Source organism: Papio anubis, chromosome 11, assembly GCF_008728515.1.
Source record: "Papio anubis isolate 15944 chromosome 11, Panubis1.0, whole genome shotgun sequence".
Taxonomy (NCBI): Eukaryota; Metazoa; Chordata; class Mammalia; order Primates; family Cercopithecidae; genus Papio; species Papio anubis.
Genome location: NC_044986.1, coordinates 70,097,898 through 70,123,539, shown reverse-complemented (window position 1 = coordinate 70,123,539; position 25,642 = coordinate 70,097,898). Strand labels below are relative to the sequence as shown.

Below are 25,642 nucleotides of genomic sequence, written 5' to 3'. Positions count from 1 at the left end.
TACAACCAAATCTCTTACAAGTTGAATATAACATTTCTTACTGTGCCCATTTAGACAGGGGTCCATCCAAAGGGCATTTTATCTGATTTTCTGAAAGATACATTAAGTATCTAACTTAGATAAAGAAGAAATACAGTAGTCCTGTGGTCAGTAAGTCCAAAAGAAGTCTGATTCATGGCATTAGGGCCATGCTAGGGAGAAAAAAACAAACAACAACAAAAAATGTCATTCAGAAAGGGAGAGAAAAACAAAAAAGCAAAACATGTTTGGGATACTTACTAGGGAAATGTGAATCCTGGAGAAGTCCCTAGTAGAAGAACTGTCTGACTCTGGAAACTCTTGTCTGTACCAAGAAGGGATGAGAGCACTTATATGACCTCTGAGAGGCCTTTGACTAGTCAGGACTGTGCTGTACTCTTCATTGATCTGGGTAGGACTCTGGAGAACTGGCTGCCACACTCTTGTTATATTTCATTTTCCTGAGGGACAAACTGTTACTTAGTATAAATCAGTATCGTTATATAAGCTGGAAAGATGAAGAAAGCCAACCACTAGACTACCCTCTGAGATACACAAGTACAGAAGGGAAATTGTCAATTTGTTGGGCTGAGGAAATATTTTGGGACTCTTTCAGAGAGACAGTTGCTTGTGGTGGATAGATAAATGGTCTTGGGGATGTATTTATCAAAGGCTATATTTTGGGTCTTCATAACTCTGGGGATGTGTTAGAATTCTGGTACTTTCCTCATTACATCACTGCCTGATCTAACCAAGAGATTTATTTTCCTTCACTGCCTCATCTGTTGTGTTGGGAGTGTATTAAAAGTTTGATTCTTTTCCCCTAAGTGCTTTTCAGTTCCTCAGTGCTATATAGATGTTAAATAATTAGTCTCTAGTTTGAACACACTTCACGTTTTAGATGGCATTGTTTCTATTCTTTTAATTATTGTATACTTGATTTGAAAATTATAGACTTGTAATGCAGATAGATTAATTTGGAAGTGTGGATGAGCTGAACTTGATTTTAGTTGTTAAGAAGTTTAAATTGTTAGAATAGCCAGTTTTCAAGAGCTATTCCCTCATCCAGGATGGAGGGCTTCATTTTCTGAGAGAAGGGAAATGGTGATAAACATATGAAGGAGTACACTTGAAATGAGCCATCAGCACCTGGGTCCTCCTGTACGATGTCTCTTGTTCCCCACTTTAAAACTACTTTTATAGGGCTGTGAGCAGTGGCTATGCCTGTATTCCCAGTGCTTTGGGAGGCTAAGATGGGAGGATCACTTGAAGCCAGCAATGTGAGACCAGCCTGGGCAACATAGGAAGACCCCATCTCTACAAAGAAAACAAAAATTAGCGGGGCATAGTGGCACATACCTGTAGACTCAGCTACTCTGAAGGCTGAGGTGGGAGGATCACTTGAGCCCAGGAGTTCAACACTGAAGTGAGCTATGATTGTGCCGCTACACTCCAGCCAGGGTGATAGAGCAAGATCCTGTCTCTAAAAAAATAAAAAAAATTAAAATACTTTTATAGAACATGAAAATAGTACAGTCCATCATTGAACTAGATTCTAATCATTGTAAATAAGACAAACCCAAAGGAAAGATATAAAGATTATAAAGGATGAAACAAAGTTGCTGTTATTTGCAGATGATATGACTGTTACAAGAAAACTCAATCTACTGATAAGTCAGAAGCAACAATAAGAGAGTATAGTGGGTTGTTGCATCAAGGCATAACATTCAGTTCTGTTTCTTTTTTTTTTTGAGACGGGCTTTTGCTCTTGTTGCACAGACTGGAGTGCAATGGTGCGATCTCAGCTCACTGCAACCTCTGCCTCCCAGGTTCAAGCGATTCTCCTGCCTCAGCCCCCCAAGTAGCTGGGATTACAGGCACCCACCACCACGCCTGGCTAATTTTTTGTGTTTTTAGTAGAGCTGGGGTTTCGCCATGTTGGCCAGACTGGTCTTTCGCCATGTTGGCCAGACTGGTCTTGAACTCCTTACACCTCAGGTGATCTACCCGCCTCAGCCTCCCAAAGTGCTGTGATTACAGGTGTGAGCCACCATGCCCTGCCGGTACTGGCAATTTTCTATTTTGACTTGAAGAGTTATTGCAAGGGTGTTGACTTTGATTACTTGTTGTACTGGATCTCTGTGGAGGTTTTACACAAATGTCTTATACCATTTTTGTAAGATTTATTCATATTTACTGCATATACTTTGTTGCTATTATAAAATGCTTTTTAAATTGCATTTTCTGTTTGTTGCCAGCTGTAGAAACAGAACTGGCTGGGCGCAGTGGCTCACGCCTGTAATCCCAGCACTTTGGGAGGCCGAGGCAGGTAGATCACCTGAGGTGTAAGGAGTTCAAGACCAGTCTGGCCAACATGGCAAAACCCTATCTCTACTAAAAATACAAAAAATTAGCCGGGTGTGGTGGCACATGCCCATAATCCCAGCTACTCAGGAGGCTGAGGTATGAGAATCACTTGAACCCGGGAAGTGGAGGTTGCAGTGAGCCAGGACCGTACCACTGCACTCTAGCCTGGGCGACAGAGCAAGACACTGTCTCAAAACAAAACAAAAAAAAGAAAGAAAATTATCCTCCCTTTTTTCTCAATCAGATCTCTTTTCTCCCAGGGACTTCCTAATGTTTGTGGTAATCATTTCCTTTTTTTTTTTTTTTGAGACAGAGTCTCACTGTGTCGCCCAGGCTGGAATGCAGTGGCACAATCTCGGCTCACTGCAACCTCCACCTCCTGGGTTCGAGTGATTCTCCTGCCTCAGCCTCCCAAGTAGGTGGGATTACAGGTGCATGTCACCATGCCCGGCTAATTTTTGTATTTTTAGTAGAGGCGGGGTTTCACCATGTTGGTCAGGCTGGTCTCGAACTCTTGACCTTGTGATCCACCCGCCTTGGCCCCCCAAAGTGCTGGGATTACAGGCGTGAGCCATCGCGCCTGGCCCATTTCCTTGTTTTATCTGATGTTTTACTACCTATATATTTATTCTTAATCTAATTTAAAGATTACCTGTTTTTGAGACTTCATTGTAAATGGAATCATTCTATGTAAATTTTGTGTGTGTTTCTTAGCTCAGCAATATGTTTATGAGAGCATCTACGTTGTTGTGTGTAGGTCTAGTTCATTTTCATTATTGTATGGTATTTCTTTTTTTCTTTTCTTTTTTTTTTTTTCATTTTTGAGGCAGAGTTTTGCTCTTGTTGAGCAGACTGGAGTGCAATGGTACGATCTCAGCTTGCTGCAACCTCTGCCTCCTGGTTTCAAGCGATTCTTCTGCCTCATCCTCCTGAGTAGCTGGAATTACAGGCATGCGCCACCACGCCTGGCTAATTTTGTATTTTTAGTAGAGACAGGGTTTCTCCGTGTTGGCCAGGCTGGTCTCGAACTGCTGACCTCAGGTGATCTGCCCACCTTGGCCTCCCAAAGTGCTGGGATTACAGACGTGAGCCACTGTGCCTGACCAACTACCAAATGTTGGCAGTCATTTGGATTGTTTCCAGTTTTTAATTTTTATGAAGAGTATTACTGAGAACATTTTTGTACATGTTTACCTATGTGTACACATTTCTTTTGTACACATGCCCAGGACTGGAATTGCTAGATCATAGAATATGTACGTCTTCAACTTTTTTAGATAATGCCATTTGTTTTCCAATGTGGTTGTACTCATGTATACTCTCATCAGTAGGCTTATTTTGGAAGTTGAGAAAAGACAGTTCTGAAATTTACATAACAAACAGGGAAAAATAGGACAGTACTGAAAAATAACAACAGAGTGTGACTTCAGAGTAGGCAGGCTAAGTTATTTATTTATTTATTTGAAATAGGATCTTGTTCTGTTGCCCAGGCTGAGGTGTAGTGGGGCTACTACAGTTCACTGCAGCCTCGACCTCCTGGACTCAAGGAGTCCTCTTGCCTCTGCCTCCCGAGTAGCTGGCACCACAGGCATGTGCTACCATGTCTGGCTGAGTTTTAAATTTTTGGTAGAGATGGGTTCTGACTATGTTGCCTAGGCTGGTTTTGAACTCCTGGGCTCAAGCAGTCCTTTCACTTCGGCTTCCCAAAGTGCTGGGATTACAGGCATGAACTGCCATTCCTGGCCCAGAGTGTGCTAAATTATATTGTGGTAACAAAGAACCCTAAACTCCCTGTGATTAATATACCAAAGATTTATTTCTCATTCACTGAAGATAAGTAGGGATACGATTGATTATATCACTTAGGTACCAAAGCTACAATTGTATTGAGTATTATTATTTTTTAGAGATAGGATCTTGCTCTGTCACCCAGCCTGGAGTACAGTGGTACCAGTCATAGTTCACTGCAGCCTCAGTTTCCTGGGGTCAAGCAATTCTGTGCCTCAGCCTCCCAAGTAGCTAGGACTATAGATGTGTGCCACCATGCCCAACTCCTTTTTATTTATTTACTTTTTGGTAGAGATGAGGACTTGCTATGTTACCCAAGGCTGGTCTTGAATTCCTGGCCTCAAGTCATCTTCCCACCTTGGCCTCTCAAGGTGCTGGCATGAACAGCACCATGCTTGATCACCATATAAAATATTAGTTGCTAAGCCAGAGGGAAAAAGAGCTTTGGACGGTTTTGCACAGGCAGTTAATGCTCAGCAGGTCACTTCTGCTCACAGCTCATTGAAACAGAACTAATCTTGTCCCACTGACCCACAAGGGAACCTGGAACTGTAGTCCTATGGTGATCCTTAAGAGGGGTAAGACCAGAGATATTTGCCAAACAGTATTAATGACTAGCATACTTTATGAGATATCAAGAATTATTATAAAACTATAATAATTAAGATAATGTGGTATCTACACAGTGTGGCAAATAAATCAGTGGAACAAAATTTGTGGTTCAGAAATAGTCATATAGGAAACTTGCTACTTGCCCTGTGAATCTAAGGAGAAAGTGGATTTTTCAATAATGGCGTTTAGACAATTAGTTATCCCTATAGGGAAAAGAAAAAAGGAAATTAGTTTCCTATTTCATACCATACCAAAAGTAAGAATTTCAGATGAATTAAGGACTAAAATGTGACTTACACCTCTAACCTCAGCACTCTGGGAGGCCATGGTGGGAGGATCGCTTGAGCCTAAGAGTTTGAGACTAGCCTGGACAACAAAATGAGATCCTGTCTCTACAATAAGTCAAAAATTAGACAGGCATGGTGGTGCGCACCTGTTGGCCCAGCTACTTGGGAGGCTGAGGCAGGAGGTTTGCTTGAGCCCAGGAGGTCAAGGCTACAGTGAGCTGTGTTTGTGCCACTATACTCCAGCCTAGGTGACAGAGTGAGACTCTGTCTCAATTTTTTTTTTTTTTGAGACGGAGTCTCGCTGTCTTCAAGGCTGGAGTTCAGTGGTGCAATCTCGGTTCACTGCAAGCTCCGCCTCCCGGGTTCACGCCATTCTCCTGCCTCAGCCTCCCGAGTAGCTGGGACTGCATGCACCCGCCACCATGCCTGGCTAATTTTTTGTATTTTTAGTAGATGCGGGGTTTCACCATGTTAGCCAGGATGGTGTCTATCTCCTGACCTCGTGATCTGCCCGCCTCGGCCTCCCAAAGTGCTGGGATTACAGACGTGAGCCACCGCGCCCGGCCAATTTTTTTTTTTTTAAGTTTTAGAAGAAACTATGAGAGAGTATCATGACCTCAGGGATAGGGAAGTACTTATTAAATAAGACATGAAAAAAAGGTTAGGAAATTGATAAATTTTACTACAGAAATTCAGAAACTTTCATTTATTTAAAGACTCCATAAAGAATGCAAAGAGACAAGGCTACAAACCTAGAGAAAATATCTTCAACATATATATGTAACAGAAGATTAGTATCCAGCATAGAACTCCAGAGAATTCCTATAAAAAATAAATAAAAGGCCGGGTGCGGTGGCTCACGCCTGTAATCTCAGCACTTTGGGAGGCCGAGGCGGGCAGATCACTTGAGGTTGGGAGTTTGAGACCAACTTGACCAACATGGAGAAACCCTGTCTCTACTAAAAATACAAAATTAGCCGGGCATGTTGGCACATGCCTGTAATCCCAGCTATTTGGGAGGCTGAGGCAGGAGAATCACTTGAACCTGGAGGGCGGAGGTTGTGGTGAGCTGAGATTGTGCCATTGTACTCCAGCCTGGGCAACAAGAGCGAAACTCTGTCTCAATAAATAAATAAATAAATAAATAAATAAATAAATAAAATGAGTCGAGAAAAATGGACAAAGCTACAAACAGGCCTTTTTCAGGATAGGAAACCCAAATAACCCCTGAGCGTATGAAAAATGCTTTCCCCCATTATTAATCTAAGAAATGTAAATTAAGTCATACCCTTCAGTTTGGTAGACATTTAAAAATCTAATAAAATTGTTACTGCTAGGCGGTGGTGGCTCACATCTGTAATTCCAGCACTTTGGGAGGCTGAGGCAGGAGGATTGCTGAGCTCAGGAGTTTGAGACCACCATGGACAACAAAGTGATATCCTATCTCTACGGAAACATTTTTAAAAATTATCTGGGCATGTTGGCGTGTGCCTGTGGTCCCACCTACTTGGGAGGCTGAGATGGGAAAATACTTGAGCCCAAAAGGTTGAGGCTGCAGTGAGCCTTGATCACACTGCTGCAGTCAAGCATGAGTGTCAGACAGGGTCTATCTCAAAAAAAAAAAAAAAGTTCATGTTACCAAAAATGTGGGATAATGAGGACTTGACATACATTGCTAGCTGAAATATAAATCGATATCACTACTTAGGAAAACCGTTTACCATTACTTAGTAGAATTGAACTTGCACCATGTAACCACCTCGCAATTCCACCCCTAGAAATACATTGTAGAAAACTTCTTGATACATAATGTGCCAGAAGATATATTTGAGAAAGTTCAAAGTAGTATATTTTGAGATTGTAGAAAAATTTAAATAACACATTCCAACTACACTAGAGTGGATTTAAAAATTATGGTTTATTCCAATAGTAAAATACTATACAGTAATGAAAATGAATTCTGCAGCTGCATACGACAACTTGGGCTAATCTCATAAAACATCACATTGATTGAAAAAAGCAAGTCATAGAAGACTATATGAATCATGATTCCGTTTATATATAAATCAAAACCAGGCAAAACTGAAGAACATACTGTTCAGGAGTACATGCTTGTGATAAGTCTGTAGAGAAAAAGGAAATGCTTTTCACAAAATTCAGGGTAGTTGTGTTCTATAGAAGGTGGAGGGTGGATTTCATGTAAGGGTATGTAATCAGTTGGAGAGGCTTAAACTCATGGTTTATTTTTCTATTTCTTAAATTGGGTGGTGGGCACATGGGTGTGTGGGTGTTTATTATTCTTTGGCTGTGTATATGTTATGTTTATTCTCTTTTTGTATGACTATTTTAATTATAAAATGTAGAAAAGCACTGCAGCCATTCTGGGAAGCACACTAAAGTATAAAGATTTAAAATTGCCTGAATTCTAGCATGGAGATTGTAATTTTTTTGTTTGTTTGTTTGTTTTTTTGTGAGACAAAGTTTTGCTCTTATCACCCAGGCTGGAGTGCAGTGGCATGATCTCAGCTCACTGCAACCTCTACCTCTTGGGTTCAAGCAATTCTCGTGCCTCAGCCTCCCGAGTAGCTGGGATTACAGGTGTGCGCCACCACGCCCAGCTAACAGATTGTCATTTCTCTTTATGCTTCCCCTCTGGTCTGTATTTCTGGTAGTAAGTCTTTTTGCCCACTGTTTTTGTAAAAAGATTACTTTTTTCCAGATCCCTAAATTGCCTCTTTATCTGTAGTATCTTCCTACTTCATTTGTTTTTAAACCTAAGAATACCCTGGAATGCTATATTGAAGTTAGTATCTTCTCATAATCCTGAAGTGGCTCCCACTTGTTTCTTAAATCACTTAAAAATGTATGATTACAAACATTTCAAAACCTAATTTTACCTATCTTTCCTTTCCTTGCATAGGCATTCTCCATTTCAGCTATGATAATAGTGCACTTGCTATGTCTACCTCTTAGACATTTCAGATGCCATTCACTTTGCGTGGAGTTTTACCTCCCTTTTGCCAAGCCACATTCACTTTTCAGAACTCTGCTTCAGAAGTTAGCTTCTTCATGACGTTTTATTTAAATTTTAAATTTTTTAATTAAAAAAAATGGAGACAGAGTCTTGCTATGTTGTCTAGGCTGGTCTTAAACTCCTGGCCTCAAGTGATCCTCCTGCCTTGGCCTCCCAGGCTGCTAGGATTACAGATGTGAGTCACTTTGCCCTCCCTTCATGAAGTTTTAGACATATTGTCTATCTAGATCTATGGTTGTTTGACTTAACAGTATTTAGCATGGCTGAATAAATTTTTGGGAAAGAAGTTCAACTCTTCTCTCTTGGTATTTCTCACAGTGCCTAGTACAGTGCTTGGACCATACTATTAACACTCTACTTTTCTGGGTTTTCTGGGTTGATATAATCTTTTGGTAGTTCTTGGATTTTTTTTTTTTTTTTTTTTTTTGGAGACAGAGTCTTGCTCTGTCGCCCAGGCTGGAGTGCAGTGGCGTGATCTCGGCTCACTGCAACCTCTGCCTCCAGGGTTCAAGCAATTATCCTGCTTCAGCCTCCTGAGTAACTGGGATTACAGGCACTTGCCACCACACCTGGCTGATTTTTGTATTTTTTTTATTAGAGACGGGGTTTCACCATATTGGCCAGGCTGGTCTCAAACTCCTGACCTTGTGATCTGCCCATCTCGGCCTTCCAAAGTGCTGGGATTACAGGCGTGAGCCACTGTACCTGGCCTTCTTGGATTTTATTAAATAGTTATGGAGTTTTTGGTAGTTGCTTTCTGTTTTTCTTCCTTTCTTTTATGATCTTTCTCACTCTTGTCCTATTTGATGGAAAGAGGTTTTCATCCTGTAACTTTTGGTCTCACTTTTTTTAGTAGGCCTTTCTCATTTGGTAAGGGAAGAGTAAAATATGTGTTTATTGTGGGTGAGGCTAGAGTGATGATGGAAAAGACCTGGTGAAAGAAGAAGGCAGACCTGGGATTCTGTCAGCAAAGCATTTATCTGGCATTCTGTGGTTAAGTTACATGTTACCTTGTGGTATTTCCAGTGTGGGTATAATTTTATATGCTGAAATCCCATTTTTTCACTGCTTCCTATTTCAGTATTAGAGGGATGTTTGGTGACGCTAATAAGAAATCCTTTTGGCTGACTATGATCTGTTTGCATTCCCTCTTTTTTTTTTTTTTTAAATGGAGTCACTTTGTCACCCAGGCTGGAGTGCAGTCGTGTGATCTCAGCTCACTACAACCTCCACCTCCCAGGTTCAAGTGATTCTCCTGCCTCTGCCTTTCCAGTAGGTGGTGGCTAATTTTTGTATATATTTTTAGTAGGGATGGGATTTCACGATGTTGGCTAAGCTGGTCTCGAACCCCTAACCTCAAGCGATCTGCCCGCCTCGGCCTCCCAAACTGCTGGGATTACAGATGTGAGTCACCATGCCCGGCCCTGTTTGCATTCTCTAATGTGAAGTTGATATGTAAAATACTTTTTTTTTTTTTTTTTTGAGATGGAGTCTGGCTCTGTCACCCAGGCTGGAGTGCAGTGGTATGATCTGGACTCACTGCAATCTCCGCCTCCCAGGTTCAAGTGATTCTCTTGCCTCCACCTCCCGACTAGCTGGGATTACAGGTGCCTGCCACCACGCCCATCTATTTTTTTTTTTTTTTTTTTTGAGACGGAGTTTTGTTATTATTGCCCAAGCTAGAGTGCAATGGCGCGATCTAGGCTCATCTCAACCTCCACCTCCCAGGTTCAAGTGATTCTCCTGCTTCAGCCTCTCTAGTAGCTGGGATTACAGGCATGTGCCACCACGCCTGGCTAATTTTGTCTTTTTAGTAGAGGTGGGGGTTTCTCCAAGTTGATCAGGCTGGTCTTGAACTCCTGACCTCAGGTGATCCGCCTGCCTTGGCCTCCCAAGGTGCTGGTATTACAGGTGTGAGCCACCGCGCCCGGCCTACTAATTTTTTATATTTTTAGTAGAGTCAGGGTTTCACCGTGTTGGCCAGGCTGGTCTTGAGCTCCCAACCTCAGGTGATCCACCTGCCTTGGCCTCCCAAAGTGCTGAGATTACAGGCATGAGCCACCACGCCTGGTTGTAAAATTTTTGTTTTGTAGTTTTTTTCCCCCAAAACAGGAAACTCCAAACTTTCTCAATTTGAAATACAGTTGACCCTTGAGCAACACGAGTTTGAACTGTGTGGGTCCATTTATATTGTTTTTCAATAGATACATTGTAAATTTTTTTGAGATTTGTGACAATTTGAAAAAACTCACAAACCACGTAGCCTGGAATTATCAAAATAATTAAGAAAAAGTTATGTCACAAATGCCTACCATGTAGATAGTAGTCTATATAATCAAGTATTTATATTATCGGTAAGGCTTCCAGTCAACAGTAGGCTATTAGTAGTTAAGTTTTTGGGATGTCAAAATTTATACACAAATTTTCAACTATATGGGGTCAGTTCCCCTAACCACTGAGTTGTTCACGAGTCAGCTTTATAAGGACTTGCCAATTGTGTAAAGTCAGATTTCTTTTATTTGGAGCATAATTATTCACTCTAGGAACCACTGTTAAGGACAAAAGGAAACACTAACATGTTTCTAGATGAATCAGAGGCTAGCCAACTTTCCCTTTTTGTACTGTATACATTTGTATAGTATTGTATACTATAATGTGTACTATAATACAATCCCATGCCTGTATACAATTGTTCCAGTATTTATAATTGCTTTGATTTGTACATAGTATTTATGATCCATTTCTTTTGGTTCTGTAAAATGTACTGGGTTTTTTCTGTGTTACGTGATACTAAGTCCCTACAGTAAATTCAGCCTCAAAATCTTGCATGCAAGTTACTAATTATGCCTTTCATTGAAAATGTTTTGTGTCAGTGTGTCATTCTGCTTACTTTGAACCATGATGCCTGTCAATTCTGACTTAAAAATTGAAGACCGGGCACAGTGACTCACGCCTATAATCCCAGCACTTTGGGAGGCCGAAGCAGGCGGATCATGAGATCAAGAGATCGAGACCATCCTGGCCAATATGGTGAAACCCCATCTGTACTAAAAAGACAAAAATCAACTGGGCATGGTGGTGCTTCCCTGTAGTCCCAGCTACTCGGGAGGCTGAGATGGGAGAATCACTTGAACCCTGGAGGCGAGGTTGCAAGTGAGCCGAGATCTAGCCACTGCACTCCAGCCTGGGCAACAGAGCAAGACTCCATCTCAAAAAAAAAAAAAAAAAAAAAAAAAGAATAATGGCTTTTTAAATCCTTCTTGAGCTGGTCTTGAAGTGGTTAGTCACTGAACCCATTTATTTGATAAGTAACCCATTTATTCTCCTTTTGAGAATAAAACTTCCTCATGCCTATAATTCCAGCACTTTTGGAGGCCAAGGTGGGTGGATCACCTGAGGTCAGGAGTTCGAGACCAGCCTGGCCAACATGGTGAAACCGTGTCTCGACTAAAAATACAAAAATTAGCCAGGTGTGGTGCCATGCGCCTGTAGTCCCAGCTACTCGGGAGGCTGAGGCAGCAGAATTGCTTGAACCTGGGAGGTGGAAGTTGCAGTGAGCTGAGATCGCGCCATTGCACTCTAGCCTGGCGACAGAGAGAGACTCCGTCTTAAAAAAAAAAAAAAATTAGCCAGGTGTGGTAGCAGGCACCTATAGTCCCAGCTACTTGGGAGGCTGAGGCAGGAGAATCACTTGAACCTGGCAGGTGGTGGTTGCAGTGAGCAAGATTGTGCCACTGAACTTCCTGCCTGGGTGACAGAGTGAGACTCCATCTCAAAAAAAAAAAGAAAATTTGAAGAAGTTTGTGTGCTAATTACCCTGTCCCCTCAAAAGCCCCACATTTTTTCTATCTCATGTCACTAAAATATTTTTTCTAACCTAAATTACTGTTATGCCTATAGCCCAGTGGTCTTATTTATTATTCACAATGAATCTACTCTTACACCCCTGGCCCCCAGGGTATGACTTGACTTTGGTGTTGGCTTATTTATTTATCTCTGTTCAGTAGAGGAAATCCGTCCTCTGTATTTAGTGTGCCACAAAGATTTTGCTCTTCCAGGGATTGTACTAGAGGCTTTGCAGTGCCAGGATGTAGGACAGAGTGTTTTTTGTTATAGGCAAAGCAGAATGTGCATTGATTGATTAAATTAAACAAATCTTCTCAATTAGTGATTTTTCTTTTAAGTATGCTAGTATAAGGCATAAAAGCCTGGGAATGGTGCTGGCAGGGGGTGGGTGGGGAGGAAGCAGAATTTTGTATATAAGGTATCCTGTAATGTCTGTATGTGGAGAGCAGTTAGACTGTTCTGATGCAACAGGAAGGTATGTGTTCTGCTTGTAGTCCACTTGTTGATTGGGGGAAATTTGAGAATTCAAGGAATAAATCTCTAGTGTTTTTCAAGTTATACCTTATGCCTGTTTCTCTGTTGTGTACTGAAGCATAAGCACAGAGAATAAAATGATGTAAGAAATTACTCAGCCCGGGCGCGGTGGCTCATGCATGTAATCCCAGTGCTTTGGGAGGCCGAGGCGGGTGGATCACGAGGTCAGGAGTTCAAGACTAGCCTCGCCAAGATGGTGAAACCCCGTCTTTACTAAAAATACAAAAATTAGCCAGGCTTGGTGGCGGGTGCCTGTAATCCTAGCTACTTGGGAGGCTGAGGCAGAGAATTGCTTGAACCTGGGAGGCGGAGGTTGTGGCGAACCAAGGTGGTGCCACTGCACGATTGTTGCCTGGGTGACAGAGCGAGACTTTCTCAAAAAAAAAAAAAAGAAAAAAAAGAAATTACTCATTGTTCATTATTAATCCATTCCTTTCTTTTGCAGATTGTAGAAATGGAAGGTTCTTCATTGTTCTTTAGTCACAGCCACTATCAGAGAAGAGAAAACTCATTATTCTGGACTGATTCTTTAAACCAGGAAATTAGATTTCTAGTGTATTCCCCAGAAATTTTAGCTGGTAATAAACAGCTCTCACATAGGGAAGTATGTCCTTATGTCTAATCCAAATATCATCTGCTTGAGTTTAACTTCATTGTTTTGATCACCTATGTATGAATATGATCATATTTGTATGGTCCTTTGATCGTCCTTCCCTTAGTTTTAAGTTCCTATTAGGCTGTGAGTAATTTAAATATTCTTTTTTTTTTTTTTTTTTTTTTTTGAGACGGAGTCTCGCTCTGTCGCCCAGGCTGGAGTGCAGTGACCGGATCTCGGCTCACTGCAAGCTCCGCCTCCCGGGTTTATGCCATTCTCCTGCCTCAGCCTCCCGAGTAGCTGGGACTACAGGCGCCCGCCACCTCGCCCGGCTAGTTTTTTTGTACTTTTTAGTAGAGACGGGGTTTCACCGTGTTCGCCAGGATGGTCTCGATCTCCTGACCTTGTGATCCGCCCGTCTCGGCCTCCCAAAGTGCTGGGATTACAGGCTTGAGCCACCGCGCCCGGCCATAATTTAAATATTCTCAACTAATTTATCCATTGGCAAAACTTGAATAGTATAAAATGAATCCTTCATCTTTTTTTAAAATTTGGAATTCAGAATTGTATATGATATTCAAATAGAAGGGGTACGACTGCAAGGAAATATATAGTGAATCATCATGATTCTTTCCTTGCCAGAATTTATGGCAGATCCTACAGTTTAGACAATCTCAAAACCTTGTGCTTATCGAGAAGGGTCTCCCCATTCAGTTTTTCCTGAGGGGTAAGTGGTTATGTATTGATTCTCAAAATTTGATTTGAATACTGTTGGTAATTTATAAGAGTCTTGCAGTTTTGATCTTGGCAAAAATTAGTAAATTGACTATTATATTATATAAAACCTCGACATTAGCTTGTTGTTTCTCACTAAAAGCAATACCATTCTCTGGTGAATTTGGCCCATCTCTGTCTCTGTTCATTGTCTTGAAGTCTTGGTGTTCCTGCTTATCTGTGTCTCTTGTCTTTGTGCATATGTGAGTTGCCTCTAGTTTGCATAGGTGGTAGCAGGCATGAGTGTGATATGTAGTTTATGATTGTCTTTAACCTCACCATTGCAAGTCCCAAATATTGTTATGAACAGAATGCAAATAAAGTCTTAAAGTTATGAGATGATATGGTATTGATAATTGACTTTAATTTAAAGGGACTGGTAAAGGATATGTAGGTGCTTTTCTAATCAGAGTCCAGAAGGTAGATATATGGTTAGAGAATCCCAAGGGAGAAACTAGCCAGCTCTTCTCTGCCTTCCCCAAAGTTAGATCAAGAGTTTGTATTAAATTACATATGTGATGATATTAAGGCATTAATACCTTTTGGGGTGTGATAATGATATTATGGTTGTTTGTTTATTTATTTATTGAGAGAGGGTCTTGCTCTGTCACCCAGGCTGAAGTGAAGTGGTACAATTATAGCTCACTGTAGCCTGGTACTCTTGGGCTTAAACGATCTTCCCACCTCAGCCAACTATGTAGCTGAGACTACAGGTGTATGCCACTGCACCCAGTTAATTTTTTTTTTTTTTTTTTGTAGAAACAAGGTCTTGCCTTGTTGCCCAGGCTGGTCTCAAACTCCTGGCTTTAAGCCATCCTCCCGAAGTGCTGGGATTATAGGCGTGAGCCACAGTGCCCAGCCTTATGGTTATGTTTCAGAGAAAACGTTTTTATTTTTTAGAGATATATTTTGAAATATTTATAAATGAAAAATGTTTGGCACTTGTTACACAATGATCTGAGAGTAAGTGGGTGGGTGGTATAGATGAAATAAGATTGGCCACAGGTTGATAATTGTTGAAGTTGAATGATAAATAAAAGGAGTTGATTTAGCTCTTCTGTCTACCCTTGTATGTTTGAAGTGTTCTACAATAAAATGTTAAAATCCTGTGTTATTTTTGGGTGCCAAAAGGGTAAAATGTTTCTCCCCTCTTGAAAGACAACTTTCAACATTCTTTTGAATACACAAAACCAAGTGAACGTTCTCTTTTCCAGTAGTCAGTGATCCTCAAGGACTAGCTCCCTTAACTAACTTACAGAGGGTAGTGTTTACAAAGAAGCCAGACTGGCCAATTAAGTTCTGTGATTCCCTGGAGATGTAGCGAAAGTAGTGATTATGAGAGCCAAAATGATGAGTGATTTGGGAAGTTCAGATCGAGAAGAGAAACCCTAAGAAAAGAGTTAATGGCAGGGTGTAAAGTTTGTCACACCTGTGCAGAAGGTATTGCAGGGATGAAGTGGGCTGCCCACTGGAGCACTTTCCAAAGACCTTGAGCTCAAAAAGCACCACAATTAGTGACAACCTTTCTCCTTAATCCTCACCTTCTTTACTCATGACTTCTTTTAGATATAAGACTAGGAAATCCTGAGAGAGAAAAAAACAGCTGTTTCCCACTTAAAGACAAGAGTCTGTTTTAGGGGAAAAAATACTTAAGCAACAGCTGCATTTGTAGATGCCGAAGCACAAAGACTTTCTGTTTTTATGGCACTTCTTTCTTACTTACATGGTTTTTACTAATCCAAATAATTATGTGCTTATGTGGATAGAATTGTTTGCTGCTTAATCAAGAGAGGTGGGTGGGGAAGCACCTGCTTTTAGTCATTAAAGTCTTGTTGCTTTTGTACTGCATCCAAGAAACTAGTTAACAAAAAGTGATTTGCCTTTTCCTGAGAATGAAAAGGAAGACCTCTTTGGTTTCACCCTGTGAAGAAGAGCAGAGAGAAACTCCAAGGTGGATTTTCTCTACTTGTTGAAATGGAACCATCAGGGACCCCACAGGAAAAGTGATTCTTGGGTTTTGTTTCTTCCTGCCCTTTCTCCCTGCCTGTCATAGAACTCAGCAATTGGAAGAATACCAGTTTTTGTTCCTTATTGGTGCTGCCACCTGTTCTTACTGCTGAACTAAATGTTCTTGGCTTTCTTTGGTGTGAACAGGATCTCCCTCTGGGAAAGGTGGGAGGAGGGTGAAAAAGAGAACGGGAGGAGGCCCATTCCAGTCCCTGTGCTCATGTGAGAGGGACACACAGAGGTTAGTGTGCTGCTCTAACAGAGGGGCTTTGTGCTACAGCTTCTTCCAGAGCTCCACAGATGCATGCTGGGCGGGCTCAGTCAGCTTTACCCCTAATACACTTGCTTCTTCCTAACAATAGCAGAGCAAGACTGACAACAATAATTAAAATAAGAGAATAAAGAAGATGTAGTCAGAGGCCATTCTGAATGCATTCAGATTCTCAGTGTGTATGAGGAAGGCTGCCTGTAATTAAGAGGTGAGAAAAGATTATATCATAGAGACGTTGATACCACTGAACTGAGGAGCCAGATCTATTGTTACAGACCCGCTCTGGGTGCAGTTAGAGCTCTGACCTTAAGACCTTTCCCTTTCTGTACTAAAACCCTTGTTATCTAGGTCATGGGAAATATGCCTCCTTTGAATGGGAGAAACAGAATAGAGAATAGGAAAAAGTGTAGTTCTTCCTACTCAGATCTCAGCGACTGAGGAAGTAGCTCAAGGTAGAAGCATCTGACTCAGATCCCTTCTTTCAGCATAGGACAGTGACAGACAGTCTCTTTAGCAACCTGAAATGACTCCTAAATAGAATAATAATAATAATGCCTAACATTTAGCATTTATCACACTGACAAGGATTAGTCTAAGATATATACATTTATATCCTTTTTTTTTTTTTTTGAGACGGAGTCTGGCTTTGTCATCCAGGCTGGAGTGCAGTGGCCGGATCTCAGCTCACTGCAAGCTCCGCCTCCCAGATTTACGCCATTCTCCTGCCTCAGCCTCCCGAGTAGCTGGGACTACAGGCGCCCGCCACCTCGCCTGGCTAGTTTTTGTATTTTTTGGTAGAGACGGGGTTTCACCGTGTTAGCCAGGATGGTCTCGATCTCCTGACCTCGTGATTCGCCTGTCTCGGCCTCCCAAAGTGCTGGGTTTACAGGCTTGAGCCACTGCGCCCGGCCTATATCCTTTTTTGTTTGTTTTTTTTCCTGAGACGGAGTCTCGCTTTATCACCCAGGCTGGAGTACAAGTGATCTCAGTTCACTGCAGCCTCCTGCTTCAGCCTCCCACTTCAGCCTCCCGAGTAGCTGGGATTACAGGTGATTGCCACCACACCTGGCTAATTTTTGCATTTTTAGTAGAGATAGAGTTTCACAATACTGGCCAAGCTGATCTTGAATTCCTGACCTTAGGTAATCCTCCCGACTTAGCTTCCCAAAGTGCTGGGATCACAGGCGTGGGCCACCACGCCCGGCTGATATATATCTTATATATACGTGTGTGTGTGTGTGTGTGTGTGTACTCATTTAATCCTCAAATAACCCTAGGCAGTAAATACTGTTTTTTCTTTTTTTTTTTTTTTTTTTGAGACGGAGTCTTGCTCTATCGCCCAGGCTGGAGTGCAGTGGCACGATCTCGGCTCACTGCAACCTCTGCCTCCTAGGTTCAAGCAGTTCTCCTGTCTCAGCCTCCCGAGTAACTGGGACTACAGGTACTCACCACAACACCTGGCTAATTTTTGCATTTTTAGTAGAGATGGGATTTCACCATATTGGTCAGGCTGGTGTAAATGCTGTTATTAAACTCTCTTTTAAAAGAGAAACTGAGGCCTAAAGAAGTTAAATAACTTACCCAAGATCATATAGCTGAAGTATCAGGGTTGAGATTTTGAACCCATTTTAGCTCCAGAATCCAGTCTGTTAACTATTACACCATACCATCTTTGAGTAGAGTCCTGACTTTTCTCAAACAGGGTCATCTGAGAACCACAGAACACAGAAAGTGATTAGAGTGACTATTTTCTTAATTCTCTCCAAGATGGCATATAGCTAGTGCTACGCATAGGAGAGTTGCTATTTCGTTAGGAACAGTTAAGGCCCTAGAGTATTAGGGCTTAATTCTTGAGGAAATCCAGTTGAAGAAGACTAAAGGGGCCGGAGTTTATAAATTTCAGATTTGTATAGAACTATCCTGGAAATAATTTCCTATTGGTTTGTTTTGGAAACAATTTTGGATTTTGAACAAAGGACCAAACCTCATCCATCGTTTGTTCTGCAATAGAGCCTATGTCAGCAGTAATTTCTTACCAGTAACAATTGAGAAGAGCAACAGGCTGGGATGTAATAGTGGTCACTAAGTTTTGCCAAGCTGGGTTGACCTTTCAACAAATCATGATGTCATCAGGCCACTATGCAATTTGTAAAAGCAGTCACTGCTTTCCCCCCCTTCCTTTTCCTTTGTTTCTCCTTATTTCTCCAAAGGTTCAAAATCCCATGGGTCACTGGACACATATCCAATTATTTAACTGTGGACCTAGATCATTCCTTTTGGTCTAGTTTAAGAGGTTACTAATAGACATTCTTCCCCTTCCAGTAACAAATTATGGAAGGCCCTGCCCTGCCTTTCCTTGACCTTATAATGGACTTGTATATAAATTTCTAGGTTGAGCCAAAATAATGTGGAGTAATTATAACAGATTTCCCTCACAGCTAATTAAAGAATACCAAATATGTATTGCTGGCACTGCCTCCCCCACATCATATGGAGACATTTGTAGGAACATAATAGCAGGTTACACAGTAATCTGTTCTTGAGCTGCTGCAGGAGTAGATATTCAGTATGTATGAGGAGGAAAGGTGCTAGTGAGAGGGCAGAATGAGAAAACAATTTTTTTTTTGAATTGGAGTCTTGCTCTGTTGCCGAGGCTGGAGTGCAGAGGTGCAATCTCGGCTCACTGCAAGCTCTGCCTCCCAGGTTCACGTCATTCTCTTGCCTCAGCCTATTAATACTAATAGGGCTGGGCGCAGTGACTCATGTCTGTAATCCCAGCACTTTTAGAGGCCAAGGTGAGAGGATTGCATGAGCCCAGGAGTTTGAGACCAGCCTGGACAATATGGTGAGACCCCATCTCTTACAAAACAGTTGAAAAGTTAGCGGTGTGTGGTGGTGCATGCCTGTAGTCCCATTTACTCAGGAGATTGAGGCTGCAGTGAGCCATGTTCATGCCACTGCACTCCAGCTTGTGTGACAAAGCAAGACCTTGTTCAAAAAAAGACAACAAAAGCACACACAAAAAACCAACTAAACAAAAAACCCACAAATCTACACAAAAGTATCCTATGTATTATTTAGGGATATATATATAAAACTATTAAAAACAAGATTATACAACAAATTTATGATATGAGTGGCTGGTAGAGAGTGGGGCAGTCTTAAACAGGACTTTGGCATTATCTGTAGATGAAAGTAAACATGATAGAATGTTTATTTCTGGGTATTAGACTCACAGATTTTTGTTGTATTAGTCTTTGTACTTTTTGGTAATTTTATATTAGCTGAAAATTTTAAAAGAAAGGGGGTCAAGATTCATAGGATGAACCCCCAGAAAATAATTTGTTGATATGTTTATATGTATTTTTTCTTTTTTTACCTAACCCATCTACTTCTGTCTGTATTAGAGGAAGAAGAAATGAGGTAACTGCATTACATTAATTCATGACAGTGGTTTCTCCTAATGTGTCCTTGGCATCACACTCAGATGAAGGAATGAGGATATTTATTAGCACAGATCATGCCCTTCATTCTGACTCTTGATTTTATTTTTAATTACTAACTGCAAGCATGTCAACCCATGGGAAGCACATTTGGTTTCATAGCTATCATCATGGAGATGCTAGCATGACAGACTAGGATGTATACTAGTTTAATAACAGCATTGCACTTTTTCTCTTGTCTAACCTCTTCCTACAGGGAATCTTTAACCAGTTTCAGTGTAGTAGTGAAAAAGTGCTTCCATCTGACACTCTCCGCAGTGCTCTGGCAAAGACTTTCCAGGATGAACAACGTTTCCAGCTGGGAATTATGGATGATGCTGCAGAGTGCTTTGTAAGTGCTGGCCTCTGACCCTTTTTGATATGGGGTGGGGCTGCTGATGGTCTCCATCAGGGACTGGCTACTTTATGGTGGAATTTACTGTGTCGTTATCTCTACAGTTAGAACTAGGAGTTTCTCTGATTTTTCAGGGATCTAAAATGTCTTTATTATAGCAGTGTGTTATTATTTTTCCTTTAGGCTGGTGGTTTTGTGCTTGTCATTGCATAAAATATCAGCTTTCACCTTCAGAGGATCCAAGGCTCATTAAAATACAAATTGCTGGGCTGTACCCCCAGAGCTTCTGATACAGTAGGCCTAGTGGAGGGGTCTCTGAATATCTGTATCTAACAGGTTCCTAAGTAATGCTGATACTGATGCTGCTCCTCCATTTCTAAAGATAATTAATCAGGGAATAACTGAGTCCCTAGCATAAGTGTGATGTGCTAGATAGATAGCTACATTGCCCCCAGTGCCCCTCACTCTTCTGAACTCTGTGTTCTATCCGTCAGCCTTTAAAAGACTCTCTGTACATCCATTTAGAAAATTTGAGGCTGGGCACAGTGGCTCACACCTGTAATCCCAGCACTTTGGGAGGCCAAGGCAGGTGGATCTCAAGGTCTGGAGTTCAAGACCAGCCTGGCCAACATAGTGAAACCCCATCTCTACTAAAAATACAAAAATTAGCCAGGCATGGTGGTGGGTGCCCATAGTCCCAGCTACTTGGGAGGCTGAGGCAAGAGAATCACTTGAACCTGGGAGGAGGAGGTTGTAGTTAGCCTGGATTGCACCAATGCACTCCTGCCTGGGCGACACAGCGAGACTCTGTCTCAAAAAAAAAAAGAAAAGAAAAGAAAATTTAACAGTGATATATATCTCATCACAGGATAAAATGTGGCCCCAAATCAGAGGTGCTCCTGAGGAACTGGATCACTGATATATTACTCGTGGGAATGTAAAGCAGTATAGCTACTCTGGAAAACAGTTTGGCAGTTTCTTAAAAAGCTAGACATGTAAAGTACCATATGATCTAGCAGTTACATTCCTGGACATGTATCCCACAGAAACAAAAACTCATATTAAAACAAAACCTGTTTATGAATGTTCATAGAAGTGTTATTCATAATAGTAAAAAACTGGAAACAACCCAAATGTCCTTCAGTGAGTAGATGGCTAAACAAAAGATAGTACTTCTGTACCGTGAAGAACTATGTAGCAATACAAAGCATTAAGTATTTTTATAAAAATAAAAATAAACTATTGATTTACACGACTTGGACAGATCTCAAGGGAATTACGCTAAGTGTAAAATGCAATATCAAAAGGTTATATGCTGGCCTGGGCGCGGTGGCTCACTCCTATAATCCCAGCACTTTGGAAAGCCAAGGCGGGCGGATCACTTGAGGTCAGGAGTTCGAGAACAGCCTGGTCAACATGGTGAAATGCTGTCTCTACTAAAAATACAAAACTTGGCCGGGCGCGGTGGCTCAAGCCTGTAATCCCAGCACTTTGGGAGGCCGAGGCGGGTGGATCACAAGGTCAGGAGATCGAGACCATCCTGGCTAACATGGTGAAACCCCGTCTCTACTAAAAATACAAAAAACTAGCCGGGCGTGGTGGCGGGCGCCTGTAGTCCCAGCTACTCGGAGGCTGAGGCAGGAGAATGGCGTGAACCCGGGAGGCGGAGCTTGCAGTGAGCCGAGATCGCGCCACTGCACTCCAGCCTGGGTGACACAGCGCGAGACTCCGTCTCAAAAAAAAAAAAAAAAAACTTAGCCAGACATGGTGGTGCATACCTGTAATCCCAGCTACTCAGGAGGCTGAGGCACGAGAATCGCTTGAACCTGGGAGGTAGAGGTTGCAGTGAGCTGAGATCACTACTGCACTCCTGCCTGGGCGACAGAGCCAGACTGTGTCTCAAAAAAAAGGTTATGTGGTATATGATCCCATTTATATAACGTTCTTGAAATAAAATGATGGAGATGAGAGAAAACATTAGTGATTTCTACAGGTTAGGGTTGGGTTTGGACAGGTAAGGCTCTAAATGGCTAGCATGAGGGAGCCTTGTGATGGAACTGGTCTATATCTTGATAAAATGGCACAGAGCTATACATACTCACACACAAATGAATGTATGTAAAACTGGTGAAATCTGAATAAAGTCTGGATTCTATCAATGTCCGTTTCCTGGTATAGTTATCAAAGATGTGCCGGGCGTGGTGGCTCACACCTGTAATCCCAGCACATTGGAAGGCTGGGGCGGGCAGATCATGAAGTCAGGAGATCGCGACCATCCTGGCTAACATGGTGAAACCCCGTCTCTACTAAAAATACAAAAAGTTAACCAGGTGTGGTGGCGAGCGCCTGTAGTCCCAGCTACTTGGGAGGCTGAGGCAGAGGAATGGCATGAACCCGGGAGGCGGAGCTGGCAGTGAGCTGAGATCAAGCCACTACACTCCAGCTGGGACGACAGAGCGAGACTCATCTCAAAAAAAAAAAAAAAAAGAAAAACAAAGATGTTACTGTTGGAGGAAGCTGGGTGAAGGATACGGGGGATCTCCTGTACATTTTTGAAATTCACTATGAATTTATAATTATTTTAAACTAAAAAGTTAAAAAAATCAAAATATTCCTACTTTCCAGAAAGGTTGCTGTTTCTCTGAGTAAGCTGCTTACCAATTTATGTATTTGTCTGTTAAATATTGTTGGTGTACTGCTTTTGTTCTTTCACTGTCAGGAAAACCTCCTGATGAGAATTCACTTCCACATTGCTGATGAAACCAAAGAGGATATATGTACTGCCCAACACTGCATTTCCCATCAGAAATTTGCAATGACATTGTTTGAGCAGGTGAACTCTAGCTCCATCTTTTTTTTGACCTTTGTTCAAGAACACTTTATCCTGGGATGTGGGGTGTTAAATGGGTGCCAAAACAGTTCCTGACTATGGTTGCTTGGTTTTGCCTTTTTCTCTTTGGCCCAGTGTGTTTGTACTAGCTGTGGTGCCACTTCTGATCCGCTGCCTTTCATCCAGATGGTACATTATATCTCCACCACTTCCCTTTGGTGAGTCTTACAAGATTTTCTGTTGTGCCTTTAGGCATTCCTCTAGTTGATTGGACATTTTTTTTTTTTTTTTTTTTTTGGAGACAGAGTCTTACTCTGTCGCCCAGACTGGAGTGCAGTGGCGTAATCTCAGCTTACTGCAACCTCCGCCTCCCGGTTTCAAGTGATTCTCCTGCCTCCACCTCCCAAGTAGCTGAGACTTCCAGCTATTTCCACAAATAGTACACACCCCACTAATTTTTTTGTATTTTTAGTAGGATGGTGTTTCACCACGTTGGTCAGGCTTGGTCTTGAACTCCTGACCTCAAATAATCTACCTGCCTTGGCCTCCCAAAGTGCTGGGATTACAGGCGTGAGCCACGGTGCCTGGCCTATTGAACTTTAATTGAAGACATTCAAATAGTTTTATATCCTGGCTGGGCATGGTGGCTCATTCCTATAATCCTAGCACTTTGGGAGGCCCAGGTGGGCAGATCACTTGAGGCCAAGAGTTCGAGACCAGTCTGGCCAACATGACAAAACCCTGTCTCTACTAAAAATGTCAAAAATTAGCCAAGCGTGGTTGCATGTGCCTGTAATCCCAGCTATTCTGGAGGCTGAGGCATGAGAATTACTTGAACCCAGGAGGCAGAGGTTTCAGTGAGCTGAGATTGAGCCCCTGCACTCCAGCCTGGGTAACAGAGCGAGACCATGTCCCAAAAAAACCACCACCACCACCACTACCACCAAAAACACAAATAGTTTTATATCCTCATTGCTGAGTCTGTGCTATATTGTAGGAATGCAGAACAGTAATTTAAAAATAACTTTTGTTCTCCTTTCCTCTCCCATCCCTCCCCATTTCTTAGGCTCAGTACTGGCAAGCGAAGTGGGAGGAGGAGTGGGGATTCTATGAGTACCAGGTAGAGGTACTCACTGTGTTTATGGGACACTGAGCCTGGTCAGGGGCTTTGGTATAGTGGGCAGAGGAGGAAAGTCAAACGTGTGAGTTAGGAATTTACATTAATGTTTGATTTAGCAGTAACTAAGTACAAATCATCATTCCCCTTCTATTCCCCATCTCGAAGCAATCAGGCTATTTGTATGCTGGAAAGACGAGAGAAACCTTCACCAAGCATGTTTGGTGAGCTGCTGCAGAATGCCAGCACCATGGGGGATCTGCGGAACTGTCCAGTGAGTTAAATCAGGGGTGGGGCTTGGAGTGGGAAAGGGAACCGTCGATCAGTGGGATTGAGGCAAAGCCAGTGGGAAACATGTTGAACTAGCCTTGTATGTGTATTTCAGAGCAACTGTGGAGAGAGGATCAGGATTCGCCGTGTGTTGATGAATGCTCCACAGATTATCACGATTGGGCTGGTATGGGACTCAGACCACTCAGACTTAGCAGAAGATGTTATCCACAGCCTGGGAACCTGCCTTAAGCTGGGTGATGTGAGTGTTAGTTACCTTTATCTCTCACTTTGAGTTCTTGTGTCTTAGTATTGCTTAGGAGCAGTGAGCACTAAACAAACAGGTATGTCCTAGATGACAAGTATTATAATGTTTTGGACAGATAAACTTGTTTATTTGTGTACAGATACCCGTGCATGCAGGTATGTGCTCATATACCTCCTTTTATAGGTGGCAAAGGTTTTTTAAGAAGAAATGGGATGACTTGGCCTTGAAAGACAGGGTAGGCAGAGCTTAGCTACTGATAAAAATAAATCAGTAATTCAAAGAGTTATTGTATGTTCTATTTATTGTTAGTTTATATGAGTATAGAGTAGGGAAGGGTATTCAACCATGGGAGGCAGTAAGGTCCAAAGAGGGGCATTCCTGACTAGAACTGGTATAGTAGGTGAAGAAGTTAAAAGTTGGTGACCTGCGCCCAAAAATACGAAATTCACAGTGTGGAACCAATGTCTGGGATAATCTTGTGACTGAAGAGGGCCTTTGTTACTGTTTTTTAATGTCATTAAGCCATGATTGAGAATAAATGAACTTTCTGGGATCTTATTTTAGGTTTTCTTCCCAAGGAATCTTACTTGAGTAGGCTGTGCACAATAAAATCTCCATTTTTCACCAGCGCCTACCTGTAGACCTAGCTACTCAGGAGGTTGAGGTGGGGGGATTGCTTAAGGAGTTCAAGGCTTTAGTGTGCAATGATCCTGCCTGTGACTAGCCACTACATTCTAGCCCAGGCAGCATGTCAAGACCCTGTCTCTTAAAAACAAAAACAATCATTTCTTTTTTTTTTTTTTTTTGAGATAAAGTCTTGCTGTGTCGCCCAGACTAGAGTGCAGTGGCGCAATCTCCGCTCACTGCAAGCTCCGCCTCCCAGGTTCATGCCATTCTCCTGCCTCAGCCTGCCCAGTAGCTGGGACTACAGGTGCCCGCCACCACACCTGGCTAATTTTTTGTATTTTTAGTAGAGACGGGGTTACACTGTGTTAGCCAGGATGGTCTCGATCTCCTGACCTCATGATCTGCCCGCCTGAGCCTCCCAAAGTGCTGGGATTACAGGCGTGAGCCACCGCGCCTGGCATCAAAAACAATCATTTATTCTAAATTTCTGTGACCTACATATTCTGTACTGTTCTTTTTTTTTTTTTTTTAAACTTATCACTAACTTGAAGCTCAAGGTT

At 42.1% G+C, this 25,642-nt stretch overlaps 1 protein-coding gene across 23 annotated transcripts in view; it reads left to right on the top strand.

Annotated features, from left to right (window-relative positions):
- The window catches only part of USP54 (ubiquitin specific peptidase 54), a 120,468-nt gene that overhangs the window by 54,513 nt on the left and 40,313 nt on the right, over positions 1–25,642 (top strand). For 21 of the 23 annotated variants that reach the window (XR_004176973.1, XM_009214686.4, XM_009214679.4 and 18 more), the window contains 5 exons: positions 19,833–19,967; positions 22,690–22,803; positions 22,936–23,018; positions 24,086–24,191; positions 24,303–24,449. Coding sequence is in view for 22 of the 23 variants with exons in the window: in XM_009214686.4 (XP_009212950.2) it covers positions 19,833–19,967; positions 22,690–22,803; positions 22,936–23,018; positions 24,086–24,191; positions 24,303–24,449 (585 nt within the window). In the remaining variant the exon portion in view is untranslated. Of the gene's footprint in view, positions 1–13,498; positions 13,809–19,832; positions 19,968–22,689; positions 22,804–22,935; positions 23,019–24,085; positions 24,192–24,302; positions 24,450–25,642 lie in introns of those variants that run through there. The other 2 variants (XM_021943365.2, XM_009214691.3) reach the window with 2 other exon arrangements.